Source organism: Lithobates pipiens, unplaced genomic scaffold, assembly GCF_037356315.1.
Source record: "Lithobates pipiens isolate NorthernLeopardFrog02 unplaced genomic scaffold, aLitPip1_a1.2 Scaffold_1, whole genome shotgun sequence".
In the NCBI taxonomy this organism is placed as follows: Eukaryota; Metazoa; Chordata; class Amphibia; order Anura; family Ranidae; genus Lithobates; species Lithobates pipiens.
In genome coordinates, this window is record NW_027507685.1 from 63,080,298 (window position 1) to 63,104,519 (window position 24,222).

The window sequence follows — 24,222 nt, forward strand, 5'->3', positions numbered from 1 at the left end:
CCCAAGACCTCCTGCTCTCTAGCTCCCTTGTCACCTTCTCCCATGCTCGCCACCAGGATTTCCCCAGAGCTTCTCCCATCCTTTGGAACTCCTTACCCCAATCTATCTGACTGTCCCCTAACCTATCTTTAGACAATCCCTGGAAACCCTTCTCTTTAAAGTGGTTGTAAACCCTTACAAACCACTTTGACCTACAGGTAAGCCTAGATTAAGGCTTACCTGTAGGTCCAAGAAATATCTCCTAAACCTATACGGTTTAGGAGATATTTGCCCAAAGACAGGCACCGCTGTCTACGGCGCATGCGCCGTAGACAGCGGCGCTCAGGCGCACTGAGCGCGGCATTTCCAACAATGGAGCTGCCGCGTGTGTTGGCTCCCGTGCGCATGCGCGGGAGTGACGTCATCGCGGCTCCGAGAGCTGCGAGACCCCACCGAAAAGATGGATGCGCCGGACTACAGGGGACAGCGGTGACATCGCTGGCTCCTGTGTCAGGTAAGTGACACATAATGGGCTACTATGCGATGCATAGTAGTCCATTATGCTTTGCCTTTGCAGGGAATGAAAGAGGAAGTAAACCCATCAGGGTTTACTTCCTCTTTAAAGAAGCCTATCCTGCTTCTAACTAACACTGTTTTACTTCCTCCACCAGCTCATCTTCCCACAGCTACTATCTTTTGTATCAATTGACCCTTCCTTTTTAGATTGTAAGCTCTAACGAGCAGGGCCCTTGGATTCCTCTTGTACCAAATTGTAATGTAACTGTAATGTCTGCCTTTATTTTGTTAAGCGCTGCACAAACTGATGGCCCTATATAAAACCTGTATAATAATAATAATATTATAGGATTATGAGGATTCACTTTTTTCTCCAGAAGTACCACTAACTGCTCTTATTCTATTCCATGTTAGGCCTCTTTCACAAGGGGCGGATCAGTAATGATCCGCCCCGTGATGATCCGCTCGCTCAGCGGGGATCGCTCCGTTGTCCCCGCTGAGCCGGCTGCGGACAGGGCGGTCTCCGCACACTGTGCAGGGCCCGCCTTGTCAGCTCTCCACTCTCCTCTATGGGGATCGGATGAGCACGGACCGTGTGTCCGTGTTCATCCGATCTGCTCTGCAGACGGATAGAAAAATAGGATTTTCCTCCGTCTGCAGAACCGGACTGTTGCGGAGGCGGAGGAAATTGGGTGTCTGCGGATGTTCATCCGCAGACACCCGCTATCCCATAGGGATGAATATATGCCCGTATTTCATCCGCAAACGGATGGATGAAATACGGACATATCATCCGCATGTGTGAAAGGGGCCTAACTTGTACAACTTTACTGAAACCTCATGGTCGGTGTTCCATTACAAGAATATATTATTTTATTTTGTATGCCTAGGTAATCACTGTGGGGGAAGAAGCTGTTATTTTGATTAACGTCTTAGATAATGGTTTCATGAGCTTTAGAAGTACCTGCAATGATAATTTAAAGTAATTTCTCAGTAGCTGAAAATATCCACTTTCAGTTGCTAAATTAACTGTTTGAAATAAAATGTTTCTAGCAAAGAAGACATGTATTATTCACCTCTCACTGCCTGTACTGCCAATCCCTGTAGTAGTCAAAGGACTCTGCAAAATTGAACATTTCTGGAAGTGTTGGATGACTGGTTCCCTATTGCATGCAATTCTTTTATCCACGACCTCTACTTTATTACTATACCCTGTCTTAAGCCTCGTACACATGATTGGATTGTTGTCCAACAGAGCCTCAGACTTTTGCCAAAAAGGGCCTGTGCCTGTATCTTGTCTTGCATACTAACGGCACACAATTGTCGGCCAACAAGCATGAACGTAGAGACTTACTACGTGGAATTTCAGCTCTTGAGCACCACCCTTTGGGCACCTTCTGCTAATGTTGTGTTTGGTGAGCATTGATTCCGAGCATGCGTGTTTGTACTTTGGACTTTTGTGTGATGGACTTGTGTACAGACGATACGGAAATCTGACAAAAGACTGTTGTCTGCCAAAAATTTATTAGCCTGCCATCCAACATTTGTTGGCCGAAAGTTGGACAACAATTGTCTGAAGGAACATATTAATGGCCGGATTTTAGGCAAATAGTCTGTGATCACACAATCCCCTGCCAACAATCAGATTGTGTGTACAAGGCTTTAGTGTAAGGGTCAGCAGGAAGAACCACAGCATGCAGCATGAAAATGGTAATAAAAAGGTAATTGACACTCCCAGAAGTGTCTGATTCTGTGGATTCGACAGCCAGTTTTTCCTCACTACAGAACAGATAGATGATGTTGAAAGTGGGAAAAGTATTTAATGTTTCCTTTACAGGAAACATAGGCTTATTTTAGCAAAAGGGCCATTTAAATTCAGTGTGAGAAACTTGGACCTGTAACTGGCTTAAAGGAGAAGCTTGGAGTTTAAAAAAACAACAACATATATACCCACCTCTCTGCTGCAGCTTCGGTGTGATGCGGCAGCTTTCCAATTTTGGCCTAAGACTGAGAAATGAGCGATCACATCACTGCTGATTTCTGAGCTCTTGGTCTGTTTGGAATGGAGGGCAGAGACTGGAATGGAGAGTAGTAATTTCACTCTGCTCATGCAGCGCTCACTGGGCAGGGAAGAGGGTGGGTGCAGCTGGCTCCTGCTCTCAGCCTTATGCTGAAAGGTGGAGACAGCTGTCAATCTGGCAGCTGAGTGGATCCTGACAAAATTGTTGGGATATTCCCAAAGCCTGGAGTGGCTTTGTCATGCCTGCTGTTAGCTGAATCTGGGTTGCAGGAGAGCAAAAGTAAGTGCAGTCCGGTGACCTATAAGAGAACCAAAGAAATGTTTTGCCCATACTTCTATTTTAAGTATTACAAGAAATATGAGATTTTGATGAAAGATTCTCTTTTATGTGGGATTATAAATGGAATCCTGTGAGCATAAACTGTTTCCCCATTGTTGACCCAGGCCATTGTGTTATTTCTAGAAGCTTAGTTTAAGAATGGTTATCCAGTACTATGTTGTATGTCAAATTTGATTACACAGACAGCTGCTCACCATAAACATTTTAAGCTGAACTCCAGTCAAACAACATAAACAGATATACTGTACATATATAGAAACCGTTTATTCTGCCAAAGCATCTATTTTGTTATCCATCCACTTCTGAAATGTACATAGCTCCATCACATCATACAATCCTGTCTGCCATTGGTTAACACTTACAAGATTTGTCCTTCTCCCAACCTGTGACTAGACGGTGAATGGAGAAACAACAGACTGATGAACTCATCTCTCTGTCACTGTTTTCTCTCTTCCTATTAGCAGACTCCATGTTAACACATCAGTGCTGCAGCACAACTGTCTCCTTGTGCTAATTCTCTTTCTCTCATTCTGAGTTTTGATATACAGCTGCTGCAAGAAACTGATACCAGGCAAAATTCATGTACTTATACTGGTTGAATTTAAAACATACATGTCATTGTTATGTATGAATAAATACCTAGCTACATTAATGTGTGTGTTTTCTTGTTCAAGTATTTTATTAAAGATTACTAGAAAACATTGAATATAATATATAAAAACAAAAGTTTTACATTGTTCCATTAAGATAAAATTATTACAGGAAAGTATATTACTAGTCGAATATGACCTTTCAATTCATAAAAGTGTTTAGTTAAGAATTAAATCAAAACTGGTCCGTGCAGTAAATGAATACTTTTCTATCTAAAGGTTGAGCGGGTAAATGGAATCGCCATTTATTTATAAACAATTTTGTCATGATTATTAAGAACATATATTCTGATTAAGCAAGTGTATTTGTTTCAAATACACAGGATGTGTTTTCAAAGCTGTCTTGATACTGTCTAAATGCCAATCACACCCCCAGCTGTGAATGGCATTTTCCCAGAGAATCTGGAAGTGACACCTAGGTGCGAAGTGACCATCCCTTTGTGAAATAAATACAATTACAACTTGATTAGACCTTCAAAGAGACGCACAAGACTCCCCCCCTTTTTAGAATGTATAAATATAGTCAGATGCCTAGCTTGTGTCAGAACAACATATTTGAATGTATACCATGCACTGTACAAAGTTTGTTCCCCCTGCCTATGGCTAAAACCATAGGCTTGAATATTAAATACATCTTTTATAATGTGATTCAGCAGTCAACATGTTATTGGAATCCCCTAAATTCTCTGGGTTCCATGTCAAGGTCTACCTTACATATATATAAATTTATGTAAAGTCATTATTATATCTGTTGCTCTTACAATAAAAAAACATTATATTTAATCTACTGCTGATGTGGGGCTTGTTATCAATATATGTTATGTCATAATGTGTGTATTTTATATATGCCTGGAGTTCAAGCCTTAAAAATGTAATCCCAACATTGCTTTTATCACAGTCATGCTTTTCCAGGGCAGTTAACACTTCAAATTTCTCATCCATGTTGCTCCTCTTTTTTCCTTTACTCTCCTCACTGCACAATGCTAACAGAGTGCTTCCTTATGGTAGAAAGTCTTCTACGAAAGTTTTCCCCAGCAAAGAAATACAGCATTGGATCAAAGCAGCAGTTGGAAGCAGCAAGGGCCAAACAGATGATAACTTTCTTCTGGTGTAGTATCATTCTATCAGAACTGTTTTGAACAGTGTGAAGGTGAAGAGTCCGCTGGATGTGATATGGCATAAAGCTTATAAAGAAGACAACCAGGACTATGATGATCATTCGAATGGCTTTCTTCCTGGAAGCTTGCTGTTTGTTCAAGTTATTTTTCATTAAGGCCCTAATGATCAGAGTATAACAAACCAAAATGATAATAAACGGAGCGATGAAGCCGAAGGTGAGTGAAATATAGTTGAGGATAAGCAGTTTTTTCAATGAGGTATTTTTTTGGGAAAGGTCAAAGCACTTTGTTAGGTTTGTTTTCGTGTCAAACTCTGATCCACTCATTAAAAATGGGGAAGTTGCTAATAAGACAAATACCCAAATGCCCACACAAGCCCACCTGGCTCTGGTTACTGAGATAAATCGAAGATTTTTCACAGGGTGGACTATCGCCAGAAAGCGAGTGATGCTCATCGCGGTCAGGATGAAGATACTGCAATACAAATTGACGTAGTAAGTGTAGGAGCTAACACGACAGAAGAAGTCCCCGAAAATCCAGTTACCTCGGCTGACATAGTAGGTCACTCGGAATGGAAGGGTGCAGATGAATAGCAAATCAGAGATGGCAAGGTTGAGCATGTAAATGTGAAAAGCTGTTCTCTGTTTGTAGGTTTTTATAAGGACGAACAGTGCAAAACAGTTCCCTACTAGGCCAAAAACAGTAAACATGGAGTATGCAGTGGAGTAGACTTTGTTACGGAATTCATCAATGTCTTCTTTTGCACTCAACATTTCTTCTTCTGAAGCAGCAGTTGTTAAAGTCTGGAAAAACAAAGAGCTAGATTAGGAAAAACGGTTTTCCTCAATTTAACAATATCACTGTTATATAAATAATATTAGTTTTACATTGTCCATTTTTTTGGCATGGCAATAAGCATAGCCATGGGCGTCCGCAGCAGGGGGCAAGGGGGGTCAAGTGCCCCCCCCCCTGGAATCCCCAAGGTGTCTGCCGTAGCCGCCGCCATGCTGCATTTATTTTCACTTTTTTTTTTCCTTTTTTTGTGTCCGCTGGCGACTGCATCCTCCGCCCTCTCCGACTCCCATGGATCAGAGCGCTGGATGGCTCTGTGTACTGCGGCCGCTCTGTAACATGACCCCGCCCCCTCAGACCAGCTCATGTGATAGTAAAGAGAATCAACGTTCCCCCTATCACACAAGCCGGTCTGGGGGGCGGGCCATTTTACAGACTGGCCGCAGTACACAGAGCCATCCAGCACTATGATCAAGAGAAGGAGTTGCTGCAGGTACATCCCCGCCCTATGTGCCACAGTGTCTGGATAGGAGGGCGGGGGGGGGGCCCTGCCAATTCTCCTATCCAACTTATTTTGCTGTCCCCAGTTCACCTTGTGCTCCCTGCCCCCCCCCCCCAGTGCACCCCACCACCACACTCTCCTGCCCCCCCCCTCTCCTCTGCCACACTCTCCTGCCCCCCTCTCTTCTCCACCACACTCTCCTGCTCCCCTCTATCCTCCACCACCACACTCTCCTGCCCCCCCTCTCCTCCACCACACTCTCCTGCCCCCCTCTCTCCTTCACCACACTCTCCTGCCCCCTCACAGTTTTCCCAGTGCTCTCCCCCCTGTTCTCCCCCCCGTGCTCTCCCCCCTGTTCTTTCCCCCCAGTGCTCTCCACTCCCTCCAGTGCTCTCCCCCCTGTTCTTTCTCCCTGCCTCTTCTTTCCACTCCCCCCAGTGCTTCCCCCCCAGTGCTCTTCAGCTCTCCCCAGCACTCTCCACTCCCCACCCCTGTACTCTCCACCCCCCCTGCATTCTGCCCCCACCCATGTGCTCTTCAACCCTACCAGTGCTCTCCACCCCCCATAGTGGTCTCCAGTCCCCAGTGCTTTCCACCCCTGTTCTTTCTGGCCCCCACTGGTGCTCTCCACTCCCCCCTGCTCTTTGTACCCCCCCAGTACTCTCCACCCCCGTGCTCTCCACTCCTGTTTTTCACCGCACCACACTCTCCTGCCCCCCCCGTGCTCTCCTCCACCACCACACTCTCCTGCCCCCCTGCTCTCCAGCTCTCCCCATCCTTCTCTAGCCACCATCCCAGTGCTCTCCCCCGTTCCCCCTAGTGCTCTCCCCCATGTTCCCCCCCCAGTGCTCTCCCCATGTTCTCCCCCAGTGCTCTCCCCCCCTGTTCCCCCACAGTGCTCTCCACTCCCCACAGTGCTCTCCACTCCCCCCAGTCCTCTCCCCTCCGTGCTCTCCCACTGTTCTCCTCCCTAGTGCTCTCCCCCCTGTTCTCCCCCCAGTGCTCTCTCCCAGTGCTCTCCCCCTAGTGCTCTCCCCCCTGTTCTTTCGCCCCCAGTGCTCTCCACTCCCTCCAATTCTCTCCCCTCCAGTGCTCTCCACTCCCCCTTCTTTCCAACTCCCACCCAGTGCTCTCCACTTCCCCAGGACCAGAGGACAGGCTGACTGGGGCCGGAAAATGAGGATGGCTGAAGGTGCAGGTGGCCAGGGACCACTCCATCTCACAGCAGACAGATCCTCTGGAAGGAGCACCGTCCCCATCCAAAATGAGAACAGACCCTTCCTGCTGCTGGCCATCATGGATATCCTGCTGGCATGCAAGGTACCGTACTAAGCATCAACAACACACCTTCCCACAGACAGGGACTGCAGACTGGGACATGGGGCCCAGGAGGGGCTGCAATGATAGGCACAGTAAAGCTGCATTTGATGGACACAGTGAGGCTGCATTTGGTGGGCACAGTGAGGCTGCATTTGGTGGGCACAGTGAGGTTGCATTTGGTGGGCACAGTGAGGCTGCATTTGGTGGGCACAGTGAGGCTGCATTTGGTGGGCACAGTGAGGCTGCATTTGGTGGGCACAGTGAGGCTGCATTTGGTGGGCACAGTAAGGCTGCATTGGTGGGCACAGTGAGGCTGCATTTGATGGGCACTGGAGAGGCTGCATTGAGCTCTTGCATCAAGTCTGCAGTCTCTGACCATCTCCTGTAGCATATCTGCAGTCCCTGAGGGAGTCTGGAGGAGAGTCAAGAGTGGGAGCACCGCCGGGATGGGGGTCATGGGAAAAGTCAGACTTGTGTGGACTGTGGACAGGAGACTATAGGATAAAACCAGAGCCACCAAGCTGGAGCCGACTGACTGAGCCCTGCACAGTGCACCTGAGAGGAGGTCAGTGAAAGCACCGCCAGGCCAGTCGGGGGGGGGGGGGGTCACTGATGTAAGGGGGGAGTGAATACGATAATGTAAGGGGCACTGATATAAAGGGTTTCCTCCTTATATTAGTAACCTAACCCCCTTACCTTCGAGTATTCTTTCTGCAGAAGGTGGTCCCCCCCACGTTCTGAGTTTCTGGGGTCCCCCTTGATGATTGATCACTTACCACTATTAACTGGTAAAATGTATGGTTTTCCCTTTCATGAACAAGAAAATAATTACATTATGCTGTTGGGCTGGTATAATAATGCTGTGAGGCTGGTATGAAATTTTTTCCAGGGCTGGTTTTTGAAAGCATGGGCGTCCACAAGGTTACTCAGGTGGCTGCGTACCATGCCCATATAGCCTAGAGAATGTACATCTTTTTACATTGCAATACATCTGTTGTGGCCATATTTTTATCTTGATGAAAACAGCCTATGCATTGACAGTATGAGATCAAAATATGGCCACAACAGATGTATTGCAATGTAAAAAGATGTACATTCTTTAGGCTATATGGGCATGGAACACAGCCGCCAGAGTAACTTCCAATACAAAGTGAAGATGAATTATCTGTTATATAACACATATGTATTACCAGTGGAAAGATTTTCATGAGATTGTCGAAAAGGGGCGGAGCATGAGTGGCCTTAAAATGATGCCCCCCCTTGGAAAAAGTTCTGCGGATGCCCATGAGCATAGCAGAGGTAGAGGCTGTCCTGGCTATTAGGGTTTCAGCCGTTATCAAAGAATACTTGTTTTTCTGCTCTGGAACACTAGGTGCACTTGAATGTGTTTATTAGCTAAAGGAAACTTTTGTTGTTGAAAGCTTCTCATATGTATTTGTTTTAATTGTGGAACTCTCTTCCACAATCGGTGGTTTCGGCGAGTGTCGCTTATTTCAAAAAACCTTTAGAGGGGCATCTTATTGAACACAATTTACAAGGATATGTTAAGTGGTAGAGACATAAATACGCACACACACACACACACACACACACACACACACACACACACACACACACACACACACACACACACACACACACACACACACACACACACACACACACACACACACACACACACACACACACACACACACACACACACACACACACACACACAAACTGGTTGGACCTTGCCAACTATGTAACTATGTAATTAGGAGACCTACAGGGCCCTTGTTCCATCACTGCAGCATTATTAATCTAAAGTCTATATATATATTAAATTATTTGGAAATATCTTGAATACAACTAAAACATAACAGAAATTTTAAATGTTTTAAATTTCATTTTGGATGGAGTAAAGAGGTTTAAAATGACACTAAACTTATTTTTTTTTACATCATCATTCTAGAATATCAAGTATATCATGGCTCTGTTTTTTTAAAGTCTCCTACCATTGTTTTTAGGCATCTTTTTTTGTCCTGTGCATGCTCCCTATCCTCCACTGCTGCACTTCACTGCTACTAGTGCCGAGCAAGCAATGCCGTTATTTTTGGTCATATGCTCAGATCTATGTGTACTACAATTCTCATAGAGCTGAATGTGTCTGCATGTAGATGTGTAGTCCATCTCAGGGGTGAGCAGGAAAGGGTGGCTACATTCACACACACAGGGAGAACATGGAAAATGAACACAGCTACCCTAGAACACTAAGTGTGATAATAGCAGAAAAAAGTTTGCATTTGAAAGATAAAACAAATGAAAAGAGAGAGAGAAGGTACATTCTACTTATATTTAAGCATATTACATGTATTTGTTTTATTTAAAAAAAAAATAGTTTAGTGTTATTTTATTGCTTTTGTCAGTTTTTTTTGGGTTGTTTGGATGTACCCATTAGAGAAATTTTCTCACACTTCTTGCCAGGATTGGATGTGATGCCATAGACCTAAAATACATTTACAAAGAGCCAGTTATATAGTACCAGAGTATGAGCGAGACATTTTTGTTTTTTAGGTGGTTTAACATATGAAATACATTTTACATTACTTTACATTATTTTTATATATTGTGATAATTAAAATGCCTACTTGTCTTACTGATGTAATCTCTTTTTATACAGCATACACTAAAACAAGAAAGGGGATGCATATACCCACACACAAAAGCCAAGTGGAGGAGAAACAACCTAACATTTATTAGGACTTGGTTAAGTAGTAGGTAGACATGTGCACACTGAAATATTTCGTTTTGGAATTTTGCTTTCGTCCGAAAATAAATTTATTTATTTACTCCCAAAATTCGTTTTTATTCATTTAGTTTTTTCGTTAAAAAATGCATTTGTCCTAAAATCCAAATGAATTCAGGTCAAATCTGTCATTGAAGGCTTATGGTGTCTATCGAATGTTCAAAGAAGATTCGACGGAGCAGCTAAACTGTATGACTCCGTATAGTTTAGCTGCTCCATCGAATCTTCTTAGAACATTTGACAGACACCATAAACCAAAAAGTCGAATCTTTGTTGTTCATGTTCAATGTATATAGTTCAAACAGAAAATGGACTGGTGATAGTGATCACTGATCAGACAGGTAACAAGATAGGCAGAGGCGGCTCTTTAATTAGGCAAATTAGGCGATTGCCTTAGGCCTCGCCCACAGGAAGGGCCTCGCCATCGAGCGATTGCCTAATTTGTCTCTGAGGTGTTGTGCTGCACTGTCTGCTGCTGTGTGGAGTGTCTCTCAAACGGCGGGGTGAGCGAGCGGCGGGCGCGCTGCACACAGCTGCAGACAGAGTGAGCTCCGCGGCGGTGGATGAGGGGGGTGATAAGAGTATGTCCGACTGTCTAATATGCATGGCTTAGGCTGCCTGTGTGTCCAATAGCAGCAGCGCTGTCCTCCGAGTCCTAGCCCTTCCTTCCCCTAACGGCGGCCCCATTGCATGCCGGGAATTGTAGTTCTCCCACAGAGCACAGGCACATAGACTTTAACATGGCCGTCTGGTGCCTGTGCTCTGCAGAGACTACAACTCCCAGATTGCACTGCAGGGCAGAGCTAGAACATCATGTGTTGCTTCTCCAACTGAGTCCTGCTGCCTTTACCAATTTGTCACCAAGGCGAGGAGCAGGATCATCAGGTACAGTTTATATATAGGTTTTTCATATATATATATATATATATATATATATATATATATATATATATATATGAAAAACCTAACAACAATGCACCCCCACCAAATCTAAGAGTCCAAAGGCCATATTAACTCTGCATTGACAAGACAGTTTTATTTTCACACATTCTAAAAATAACTTTTCATCTGCTTTACTGAGGATGCTTTACAGTGGCTGTGTTTGATGGCATGGTGGCTGCAATTGATGGCACAGTGGCTGGGTTTAATGGCACAGTGGCTGCAATTATTGAGCACAGTGGCTGCGTTTGATGGCACAGTGGCTGCATTTGATGGGCACGGTGGCTGTGTTTGATGGCACAGTGGCTGCGTTTGATGGCACAGTGGCTGAGTTTGATGGGCACAGTGGCTGCGTTTGATGGCACAGTGGCTGCGTTTGATGGGCACAGTGGCTGCGTTTGCTGGCACAGTGGCTGCATTTGATGGCGCAGTGACTGCATTTGATGGGCACAGTGGCTGAGTTTGATGGCACGGTGGCTGCAATTGATGGCACAGTGGCTGCATTTGATGGGCACAGTGGCTGAGTTTGATGACACGGTGGCTGCATTTGATGGGCACGGTGGCTGTGTTTGATGGCACAGTGGCTGCAATTGATGGGCACAGTGGCTGCGTTTGATGGCACAGTGGCGGCGTTTGATGGCACAGTGGCTGCGTTTGATGGCGCAATGACTGCATTTGATGGGTACAGTGGCTGAGTTTGATGGCACGGTGGCTGCAATTGATGGGCACAGTGGCTGAGTTTGATGGCACGGTGGCTGCAATTGATGGGCACAGTGGCTGAGTTTGATGGCACGGTGGCTGCAATTGATGGGCACGGTGGCTGCAATTGATGGGCACAGTGGCTGCATTTGATGGGCACGGTGGCTGTGTTTGATGGCACAGTGGCTGCGTTTGATGGCACAGTGGCTGCATTTGATGGCACAGTGGCTGCGTTTGATGGGCACAGTGGCTACGTTTGATGGCGCAGTGACTGCATTTGATGGGCACAGTGGCTGAGTTTGATGGCACGGTGGCTGCAATTGATGGCGCAGTGGCTGCATTTGATGGGCACGGTGGCTGCATTTGATGGGCACAGTGGCTGAGTTTGATGGCACAGTGGCTGCAATTGATGGGCACAGTGGCTGTGTTTGATGGCACGGTGGCTGCTTTTGTTGGCACGGTGGCTGCGTTTGATGTCGCAGTGGCTGCGTTTGATGGGCACAGTGGCTGCGTTTGATGGGCACAGTGGCTGCGTTTGATGGCACAGTGGCTGTGTTTGATGGCGCAGTGGCTGCAATTGATGGGCACAGTGGCTGCGTTTGAGGGCACAGTGGCTGCGTTTGAGGGCACAGTGGCTGCGTTTGAGGGCACAGTGGCTGCATTTGATGGCACAGTGGCTGCATTTGATGGCGCAGTGGCTGCATTTGATGGGCACAGTGGCTGAGTTTGATGGCATGGTGGTTGCAATTGATGGTGCAGTGGCTGCATTTGATGGGCACAGTGGCTGAGTTTGATGGCACAGTGGCTGCAATTGATGGGCACAGTGGCTGTGTTTGATGGCACGGTGGCTGCTTTTGTTGGCACGGTGGCTGCGTTTGATGTCGCAGTGGCTGCGTTTGATGGGCACAGTGGCTGCGTTTGATGGCACAGTGGATGTGTTTGATGGCACAGTGGCTGTGTTTGATGGCGCAGTGGCTGCATTTGATGGGCACAGTGGCTGCAATTGATGAGCACAGTGGCTGCGTTTGAGGGCACAGTCGCTGCGTTTGAGGGCACAGTGGCTGCGTTTGAGGGCACAGTGGCTGCGTTTGATGGCACAGTGGTTGCGTTTGATGGCACAGTGGCTGCGTTTGATGGCGCAGTGGCTGCATTTGATGGGCACAGTGGCTGAGTTTGATGGGCACAGTGGCTGAGTTTGATGGGCACAGTGGCTGCAATTGATGGGCACAGTGGCTGCGTTTTGGCACAGTGGCTGCGTTTGAGGGCACAGTGGCTGCGTTTGATGACACAGTGGCTGTGTTTGATGACACAGTGGCTGCGATTACTGGCACGGTGGCTGCTTTTGATGGCACAGTGGCTCCTGTATCATTGTCCGCCCACAGTCTCTGACCATTTCCTGTATCATTATCTGCGCACAGTATCTGACCATCTCCTGCATCTTTGTGGCATGATTGTCTGTCAGCACCCTGTCAGTGGCTCCAACTTTTCATACCGTGTTAGCCAGGTAAGAGTTTGCTTGTTATTACCATAATAAAACCGTCTCCTGTATCATTGTCTCTGCAAGTCTCTGACCGTCTCCTGTATCCTTGTCCACACACAGTCTCTGACCGTCTCCTGTATCCTTGTCCACACACAGTCTCTGACCGTCTCCTGTATCATTGTCCACACACAGTCTCTGACCGTCTCCTGTATCATTGTCCACACACAGTCTCTGACCGTCTCCTGTATCATTGTCCACACACAGTCTCTGACCGTCTCCTGTATCATTGTCCACACACAGTCTCTGGCCATCTCCTTATTCATTGTCCACACACAGTCTCTGACCATCTCCTGATTCATTGTCCACACACAGTCTCTGACCATCTCCTGATTCATTGTCCACACACAGTCTCTGACCATCTCCTGTATAATTTTCCGCAGTCTATGACCATCTCCTGCATGATTGTCTGTCAGCACCCTGTCAGTGGCTCCAACGTTTGATACCATGTTAGCCAGGTAAGAGTTTGCTTGTCATTACCATAATAAAACCATCTCCTGTATCATTGTCCACAGTCTCTGACCCTTGCCTGTATCATTGTCTGCACAGTCTCTGACCCTTGCCTGTATCATTGTCTGCACAGTCTCTGACCGTCTCCTGTATAATTGTCTGCATAGACTCTGACCATCTCCTGTATCATTGTCCACACACAGTCTCTGACCATCTCCTGTATCATTGTCCACACACAGTCTCTGACCATCTCCTGTATTATTGCCCGTACACAGTCTCTGACCATCTCTTGTATCATGGATGTGAGGTCGGTGACTGTCCTTTAGCTGGATTGGACTGTCTCTTAGCTGGGCTGTCTCTTATCTGGGACTGTCCCTTAGCTGGATTGGATGGGTCGGACTATGTCTATCAGCTGGGTTGGACTATGACTATATCCCTCAGCTGGGACTGCTCCTTAGCTGGATTGGACTTGTTGCATTAAACAGGTTATGTTTTAGAATATGTTGTAAAATTACTTTTTTTTTTGTTTTATACTTTGTTGACAAATTAATTTCACATTTATGAGACAGCACAAAGGATAATGAGTAGGCAGCTGCACAATTTGATCTATATCTGTGTGCGTGTAACATATATACCCACCCACCCTATGTTTAATGATATTTGATTAAAGAATAATTGGCTAGAGAAATTTATAGAAACGGTGAATTCATAGTTCATAGGAATTAAGTTAATATATGCATTCATACAGTTAATTTTTATCATTTTTATAATATTTTTCCCATTATGGGCGTGAGTGGGGCCTCATGTCTAAGTTTTGCCTAAGGCCTCAGAAAGTCTAGAGCCGCCTCTGAAGATAGGGTATATAGAATCTATATAGAATCTCAATATATAATATAGAATCTATAATAATAAATCCCCCCCCCACAACACAGGCAGCCTCTGAGGCTATCACAACACTAGCAACACTAGTATCACTATCAAGTTCACAACACAAACACAATAGCATCAGATTATTATGAAAAAGTTAAGTTGAACTGTAGCTTGCTTCACTATTGTTCTGCTGCTGTGCTTATGCTTAACCACTTAAGGACCGCCGCATGCCATTGTACGTCATTACAATGGCATGTACAGGCACAAGCACGTACATGTACGTGCTTGCCTTCCATCGGGTGGGGGGTCCGATCGGACCCCCTCCCGCTGGATGCGGCGGTCCGGTTCGCTTCAGGAGCGATCCGGGATGAGGGGATGGCCGTTGGTTTCTGGCCATCCCCTCTCAATCGCTCCTGGCGTATGAGAAGCTTCCTCCCACTGTGTATTGTATACACAGGCAGGGAGGAAGTGATGTCATTCTCCTTGGGGCGGTCTTATTGACCGGACTACGAGGAGAGGACACAGTAAGTCTGCACCAAACACTACACTGACACTAAATAACACATAGGCACACAAACCCCCCCCCGATCACCCCCCCCCCGATCACCCCCCGATGTCCCCCCGCCCCCCCGCCCCCCCTCCCCCCCAGTCACAGTGTCACTGATTGCAGTGATCATTTATTTACTGATCACTGCATTCAGTGTCAGTTGTAAAAGTAAAAACTGTCAGGGCAGTTAGTGTTAGGTCCAGGGTAGCCCCCTACCACCCCCCAATAAAGATTTAACCCCCTGATTGCCCTTAAAGTTAACCCTTTCACCCCCTTTTGCCAGTGTCACTAAGTGATAATTTTTCTGAACGCTGCATTAGTGTCGCTAGTGTCGCTAGGTAGCTAGTTATTTTTTTAGGTTCACCGCCAGGTTTTAATAGCGCTAGGTACCCCGATATACTACCCAATAACGGTTTTAACCCCCTGATTGCCCCTAGTTAACCCTTTCACCCCTTTTTGCCAGTGTCACTAAGCGATCATTTTTCTGATCGCTGCATTAGTGTCGCTAGGTAGCTAGTTATTTTTTTAGGTTCACCGCCAGGTTTTTATAGCGCTAGGTACCCCGATATACTACCCGATAATGGTTTTAACCCCCTGATTGCCCCTAGTTAACCCTTTCACCCCCTTTTGCCAGTGTCACTAAGCGATCATTTTTCTGATCGCTGCATTAGTGTCACTAGTGTCGCTAGGTAGCTAGTTATTTTTTTAGGTTCACCACCAGGTTTTTATAGCGCTAGGTACCCCCATATACTACCCAATAATGGTTTTAACCCCCTGATTGCCCCTAGTTAACCCTTTCACCAGCGATCCCAGTATAAGTGTCACTGGTGACGCTGGTTAGCCAGTTAGTTATTTAGGTTCCCCATCAGGTTTTTATATAGCGCCAGGGACCCCCATATACTACCTAATAAAAATTTGAACCCCCTGATTGCCCCTAGTTAACCCTTTCACCAGTGATCACCGTATAAGTGTTACGGGTGACTCTGGTTAGTTAGTTTGCTTTTTATAGCATCAGGGCACCCACCATTTATTACCCAATAAAGGTTTAACCCCCTGATCACCCGGCGGGTGATATCAATTAGGTTTTAGGGTCAGGGTCTGCATCGCCCCAGGCAGCGCTAGGTTAGTGCCAGTACCGCTAACACCCACGTGCAAAGCATAAACCTCCCGTAGTGGTATAGAATCTGAACAGATCAATATCTGATCTGATCAGATCTATACTAGCGTCCCCAGCAGTTTAGGGTTCCAAAAAAACGCATTGTTAGCGGGATCAGCCCAGATACCTGCTAGCACCTGCGTTTTGCCCCTCCGCCCAGCCCACCCAAGTGCAGTATCAATCGATCACTGTCACTTACAAAACACTAAACACATAACTACAGCGATCGCAGAGTCAGGCCTGATCCCTGCGATCGCTAACAGTTTTTTTTGGTAGCGTTTTATATTTAAATCCGGAAGGCAGTGCTTGGTTTTCGGGGTCCAGTACGTGGCTAGGCTCCCAAAAAGTCCCCCACATGTGGTATCCCCGTACTTGGGAGAAGCAGCAGAATTTATTTTGGGGTGTAATTTGACTTATGCCCATAGCATGTGTGAGCAATATATCATTTAGTGACAACTTTGTGCAAAAAAATTTTTTTTTAATATTCCTGCAACTTGTAGCAAAATATAAAATATTTCATGGACTCAACATGCCTCTCAGTAAATAGCTTAGAGTGTCTACTTTCCAAAATGGGGTCATTTGGGGGGGGGGGGGGGGGTTGTGTTATTTTGGCATTTTATGGCCTTCGAAACTGTGATAGGTAGTGAGGAGTGAAATCAAAAATTTGCACCCTTATGCAGCGTACACACGATCAAACAATCCGGTGGAAAAGTCCGGCAAACTCAAGTCCGCCAAACAATGCCCCCGTGTGTAGCCTCCGGCATACTTTTTTGACCCGAAAGTACGGCGGACTTAGAATGCCGTGTTGCACTCTTCCTGCCGGACTCGCATTTCGGTGGACAATCTGGCCGTGTGTATGCCAGTCCGCCGTACTTTTGAAATGAGCGGACTTTTCCCGCTCAGAGAAAAGTCCGCTCATTTTGAGCGGGTCTCCAGGTAGGCGGGGCCCGCGAAGGAGACGTCGCTGGCCCCGCTGCCTGGTATGGACTTAAAGGGGAACCCCAACGCCGAAAAAAAATCGGCGTGGGGGTCCCCCCCAAGTCCACAACAGACCCTTGTCTGCACGCTACCCGGCCGGCCAGGAAAGGGGGGGCGAGCGAGCGCCCCCCCTCCTGAGCCGTACCAGGCCACGTGCCCTCAACATGGGGGGTGCCGTGGGGAAGGGGAGGCCGCACGGCCCCCCCATCCCAAAGCACCTTGTCCCCATGTTGATGAGGACAAGGGCCTCTTCCCGACAACCCTGGTCGTTGGTTGTCGGGGTCTGCGGGCGGGGGGTTTATCGGAATCCGGGAGCCCCCTTTAATAAGGGGGCCCCCAGATACTGGCCCCCCACCCTATGTGAATGAGTATGGGGTACAATGTACCCCTACCCATTCACCTGTAAAATAAAAGTACAAAAAAAGCACAACACACGAGATAAAATACTTTATTGCACAGCTCCGGGGGTCTTCCGTCTTCGGGGGTCTTCTCGCCGGACTCCTCCGCTATCTTCTTGTAGCTCTTTTACTAGCGGAGGAGCCCGGCATTCTTCCTCGCCGCCGGCCTCTTCTTCCGACTTCGGGGGTCTTGTCCCCCTCTTCGGTTCTTCTGCCGGGCCACCGCGCCTTCTTATAGCTCTTTTACAGACGGTGGCCCGGTCTTCTGTCGCCGCCGCCGCCTTCCGTTCTTCTTCTTCTTCTTCTTCTCCAGGAGATGTTGACTCAACGATCTCTCCGGCCGCAATGCCAGGGACGCGCTGCGGTGCCACTTATATAGGGACAAGGGGCGGTGTCACATGGGTTTATGTCACATGGGTTGGTCACATGGGTTGATGTCACATGGCGACAGTCCCAGCATCCTCCGGGACTGTGACATCGTAAGGGGGCGGGGTCACCATGTGACACCAACCCATGTGACATAAACCCATGTGACACCGCCCCTTGTCCCTATATAAGTGGCAGCGCAGCGCGTCCCTGGCATTGCGGCCGGAGAGATCGTCGAGTCAACATCTCCAGGAGAAGAAGAAGAAGAAGAACGGAAGGCAGCGGCGGCGACAGAAGACCGGGCCACCGCCTGTAAAAGAGCTATAAGAAGGCGCAGTGGCCCGGCAGAAGAACCGAAGAGGGGGACAAGATCCCCGAAGTCGGAAGAAGAGGCCGGCGGCGAGGAAGAATGCCGGGCTCCTTCACTTGTAAAAGAGCTACTAGAAGATAGCGGAGGAGTCTGGCGAGAAGACCCCCGAAGACGGAAGACCCCCGGAGCTGTGCAATAAAGTATTTTATCTCGTGTGTTGTGTTTTTTTTGTACTTTTATTTTACAGGTGAATGGGTAGGGGTACATTGTACCCCATACTCATTCACATAGGGTAGGGGGCCGGTATCCGGGGGCCCCCCTTATTAAAGGGGGCTCCCGGATTCCGATAAGTCCCCCGCCCGCAGACCCCGACAACCAACTGCCAGGGTTGTCGGGAAGAGGCCCTTGTCCTCATCAACATGGGGACAAGGTGCTTTGGGGTGGGGGGGCCGCGCGGCCCCCCCTTCCCCAAGGCACCCCCCATGTTGAGGGCACGCGGCCTGGTACGGCTCAGGAGGGGGGGGGGGGCGCTCGCTTGCCCCCCCTTTCCTGGCCGGCCGGGTAGCGTGCTCAGACAAGGGTCTGTTGTGGACTTGGGGGGGACCCCCAAGCCGATTTTTTTCGGCGTTGGGGGTTCCCCTTTAAGTCCATACCAGGCGGTGGGGCCAGCGATGTCTCCTGGGTCTCCAGGGTTCCGCCTACCTGGAGACGCGCTCGAAATGAGCAGGCTTTCCTCCGCGTGTGTGGGCGAGTCTGTTCATTTCAAAAGTAGGGCGGATAGTACGCCGGACTTAGTACGCTGTATTAGTCCGCTGAAAAAGTGCCGTGTGTGGGCAAGTAGCCCGTTCGGAAAGTTCGACGGACAGTCTGGCGGGAAGTCCGCCAGACTAAGTACGTCGGACATTCCGCTACGTGTGTACGCGGCTTTAGAAACCCTGAAGGCAATGATTGGTTTTCGGGTGCCGTACGCGGCTAGACTCCCAAAAAGTCCCACATATGTGGTATCCCCGTACTCAGGAGAAGCAGCAGAATATATTTTGGGGTGCAATTCCACATATAACTATGGCATGTGTGAGCAATATATCATTTAGTGACAACTTTTAGTAAACTTTTTTTTTTTTTTTGTGTGATTCAATCACTTGGGACAAAAAAAAAAAAAATATTCAATGGGCTCAACATGCCTCTCAGAAATTTCCTTGGGGTGTCTACTTTCCAAAATGGGGTCATTTGGGGGGGTTTGTACTGCCCTGCCATTTTAGCACCTCAAGAAATGAGATAGGCAGTCATAAATTAAAAGCTGTGTAAATTCCAGAAAATGTACTCTAGTTTGTAGACGCTATAACTTTTGCGCAAACCAAAAAATATACGCTTATTGACATTTTTTTTACTAAAGACATGTGGCTGAATACATTTTGCCCTAAATGTATGACTAAAATTTAGTTTATTCGATTTTTCTTATAACAAAAAGTAGAAAATATCTTTTTTTCCTCAAAATTTTCAGTCTTTTTCCATTTATATCGCAGAAAATAAAAATCGCAGAGGCAATAAAATACCACCAAAAGAAAGCTCTTTTTATGGGAAGAAAAGGACGCAAATTTCGTTTGGGTACAACATTGCATGACCCCGCAATTACCAGTTAAAGCAGTGCAGTGCGAAATTGTAAAAAGACCTCTGGTCCTTAGGCTGTTAATTGGTCCGGGGCTGAAGTGGTTAATTTCTAAATAATTTATGTTCTCTGACAAACGGACAAGCTAAGATTGACCGTCTTCTGAAATGATTCAGTGTGTGTCTCTCTCTGCTAGCAATCGTAAGTGAAAGTAAGTTGGCTGTACGAGTAATCCTGGACTAATAGAGTTAAGGTTAGGCACATTCGCCCACAGGGTCGATAGACACAGATTGTTATTGTCAGCATCATATTGAATCTCCTATTTATATCGAACTGTTGTCACAACGAAAACGAAAATAAAGCATTTGTTTATGTCGGATCTTTCGTTTTTCGGATTCTGCACTTTCATTATTGTTTGTTAAAACGATAATGAAAATATCTGAAATTCAGATGAAAATGCATTTGGACGAAAACGAATACACATGTCTAGTAGTAGGACCACTGTATGTGTTATTGGTACTAATGGGGAGGAGACCTAGAGATCCCAATGACCCTCCAAACTAGTTGGGAGAAATAAGACCCTCCCATCTAAATAGTGGCAAAAAAGAGAGGAAGCTCAATGAAATCAAAATAACATATCACAAATGGTTTTACTATTCCGTGGCCAATAAAGGTATCTGTGACTCACAGAATTATGACACCCTAAAACTCCTCTTAGTAATGCAATTTTAACATCTGCAGATTTTCAAAAATTGGGCAATTGGCAACTACGGTGGTTTCATTCCAACCTCCCCATCTGTACCACAGTACCCAATTAAAAATGATTCTAATACTGCAGATAAGATATAATCAATAAAGTACTGGGGCTATTGGGAGTCACAGTGACACATGAATTATACCCTCCCCAATTGTTCCGCCTGCCCAGATTAAGCCAAGAGTTAGAATGATACTGTATGAGTCTATGAGTCCTCTCAAGCCAGTAACATGAAGGAACAAACAGAGTAGCAGCCCCCCTCAAAAAAACAGGTGTGCCCCCCAAAAAGAAAACAAATAACTGCTCAAATAAAGAAAATAACTCTACATGTTTCACTCAAATAAAAAGATTCATCAGGAGTGTCAAAATCAAAAAAGTAAATGTGCACTGAAAAATCACATACGGTGGTCCTACTACTTACCCAAGTCCTAATAAATGTTATATTGTGATAATGTAAAGAGTGAAACCTTTTAGTATTGTGACCTCTTCGGTGCTTTAAAGTAGAACTTTAGAAAGTATTTTTTTTAAGTTTTGGATAGAGCAAGGGAGGGTTATAACCCCTGTCAGATATTTTTTTCTATTCTTTTGTTCTATTGTGCAGATTTCCTTCACTTCACATCCCAAAGCCAAACAGGAAGTGAGAGGAAATCCCTGCAAATTAGGGAATATCCTTAGGGACCCCCGGGTCACCAGAACAAGTTTTCCCATTGAAAGATTTCCCTCTGTTACTTTTCTGGGGACAACCCAAAATGTGAGATTTTCTTTTAATTTCACTTTCAATCTTAATGGTAAACAGGACAAAAAGAGAGGGTGAATCTCCTTAACAGGGGCACAGACACCAATAAAAACTGACAAGCGTTCTATTGCCTTACCACTCTATCCAAAACTAAACAAAAGTTTTGCCTTTAGTTATAATTTAAATATTAGCTGGGATATGTTGAAACAAAAGAAAAGATCCCCATGTCCCGGCTGTACCTTTTTTACTAAGTATGGAATACCACATTTTCAGTAGAGTGCAGAGGGGTTAGATATTCTGACAATGTTTTTATTGCTTTCCAAATCCTCCTGTTCTGGGAATGGCTATCCCCCATATCTTGTATGGGAATCACAGGGACAGGTTGTAAATCTCCACACTGGGGACACAGACAGATGTAAATGCCTGCCAGAAATTGTACTGTAATTCTCCACCACTCTAACCAAAACTGGACAAAAATGTGGAGCCAGAGCTATGTTTAGGCTTAAAGTGATAGCAAAGCACAAGCACAAAATAAAAAAATGACATATATGATCAGGGGTGCATCATGAAACCAGTGGGCCCATGTGCAAGATTAAATGTGGGCCCTAGGAAATGAGAGGAAATAAATGCGGCATGCTAAGCACACTGCACTGAAAAGTGGGCATGGTTTAAATTACGGTAAATATTGGGTGTGGCTTAAAGGGGGAGCAGTTAAATAGGTTCTGAGATTACTTATATGGTGCAGAATGTGGTAATGTTAAATAGGGAATGTACAGTGCAGAGTGTATGGTGGTAGGTAGCATGTGAAGGGAGAGGGGTATGGAGTGTATGGCGGTGGGTGGAGAGGTGGGGAGGGGGTTACTGTTTAGGGTGAAAGGTGAAGAGGGGGGGGTTAATGTTTAGGGTGGAGAGGTGGGACGGGGATACTGTTTATTATTATTATTATTATTATACAGGATTTATATAGCGCCGACAGTTTGAGCAGGGCCTTCATTGTTTAGGGTGGAGAGGTGGATTACTGTTTAAGGTGGAGAGGCAGGTAATTGTTTAGGGTGGAGAGACAGGAAAGGGGTTACTGTTTAGGGTGGAGTGGTGGGGAGGTGGGTTATTGTTTAGGTTGGAGAGGCGGCTAGGAGGTTACTGTTTAGGGTGCAGAGGCAGGGAGGGGGGTTATTTTTTAGGGTGGAGAGGCGTTGAGAGGGTTTAGTGTTTAAGGTGGAGAGGTGGGTTATTGTTTAGGGTGGAGAGGTTGGGAGGGGCCTAAACTCCTCAACTCAAACAGCTGTATAAATATTTGAACTATTTTTATTTTAAAACTTGTTGCATGTAAAGTGTGTGTTATCACAGAAGAGCTGCACATTATTTTGTTGTTTGCAGGTTTGTTTCTGTTTGCAGTATTGATCTATGGCAGTAATTTAAATAAGGTTTAGATAGATAGATAGATAGATAGATAGATAGATAGATAGATAGATAGATAGATAGATAGATAGATAGATAGATAGATAGATAGATAGATAGACTTTTATGTAGACGGCTCCTGGGCTACAACAATATAAACGAGTAGACATTGGGGGTTATTTACGAAAGGCTAATCCACTTTGCACTACAAGTGCACTTGTAAGTGCAGTCACTGTAGATCTGAGGGGCACATGCAAGGAAAATAAAAAACATAATTTTATCTTGCACATGACTGGATGATAAAATCAGCAGAGCTTCCCCCTCATTTCAGATCTTCTCTACAGAGACTGCACTTCCAAGTGCACTTGTAGTGCAAAGTGGATATGCCTTTAATAAATAACCCCATTGTCTTTTATTCTTCTCTCCTTCTACTGAGATAATAATAATGTTATGCTGCACCATTCTTCTCTTGACAGCAGGGGAGGGCTAAAGCCAAGCAAGACCATATACTTCTATGCAGAATGTTGAGGGAGTTCCTGGGAGTTGTAGTTTGAGATGGCAGCCATATAATGGGATGAATAGACTTCTTACACTATGGATCCCAATAGACACTGTGCAGTAGGAGGAATGGATAAAGGATTTGTATTAAACTGCCCAAGAAAGTAGGAAAGGAAAGGAGTCTGAGAATGAGCACCTCTGTCTGGCTATTCGCCTGTCAGTGGGAGACCATACCAGTGGAGTTCTTAGCCTGAGACTGGGAGTTAGGACACCAGGGGCAGCACAGCACCTCCCATATCACAACATCTGCACCGCTGCCGAAGGGAGACAGAAGCGTCCACTTTGCTTCCCACTGCCAAATGTCATTTCATGCCTATTCCCTACTGTTAATCACTTTGTATGTGAAACAGTGTTATTACCATTGTAAATCCATTTTATGCTTGACTGGATATATTGGGTGACAATATATTAAAGGGGTTGTAAACCCTTGTGTTTTTTCACCTTAATGCATCCTATGCATTAAGGTGAAAAACCTTCTGTCACTGACCAGCCGGCAGCCCCACAGCCCCCCGTTTTTCTCATCTGAGCCCGTTCATTCCCATGCCGAAGACACGCTCTACCTCTCTGGCCAGGGTTCTCGGTTCTTGATTGGATAGATTGATAGCAGTGCCTATGGATGCAAATGCTGAACTTGGGAGCACGTCCACATGGTAACCCCCAGGGAAAGCACTTCTCCTAGGGGGTTTACCGGTGCAGGGAATCACCACGAGCACCATTGGGGGACCCCAGAAGATGAGGATCGGGGCCACTCTGTGCAAAATGAACTGCACAGTGGAGGTAAGTATGATATGTTTGTTATTAAAACAAAAAAAAAACAAGGGTTTACAACCCCTTTAAGCTTGCCTTTACTACCTGGTTTTGTGTCTGTTTTCTTTGATGTAGCACTACTATTGGG

At 46.1% G+C, this 24,222-nt stretch overlaps 1 protein-coding gene across 1 annotated transcript in view; it reads right to left on the reverse strand.

Annotated features, from left to right (window-relative positions):
- Nucleotides 1-4,335: 4,335 nt before the first annotated feature.
- CYSLTR1 (cysteinyl leukotriene receptor 1) overlaps nt 4,336-24,222 on the reverse strand; it is a 183,657-nt gene continuing 163,770 nt past the window's right edge. The window contains exon 3 of the mRNA XM_077449656.1: nt 4,336-5,426. Within this exon, the coding sequence (XP_077305782.1) occupies nt 4,476-5,426 (951 nt within the window). The 3' untranslated portion in view covers nt 4,336-4,475. The remainder of the gene's footprint in view (nt 5,427-24,222) is intronic.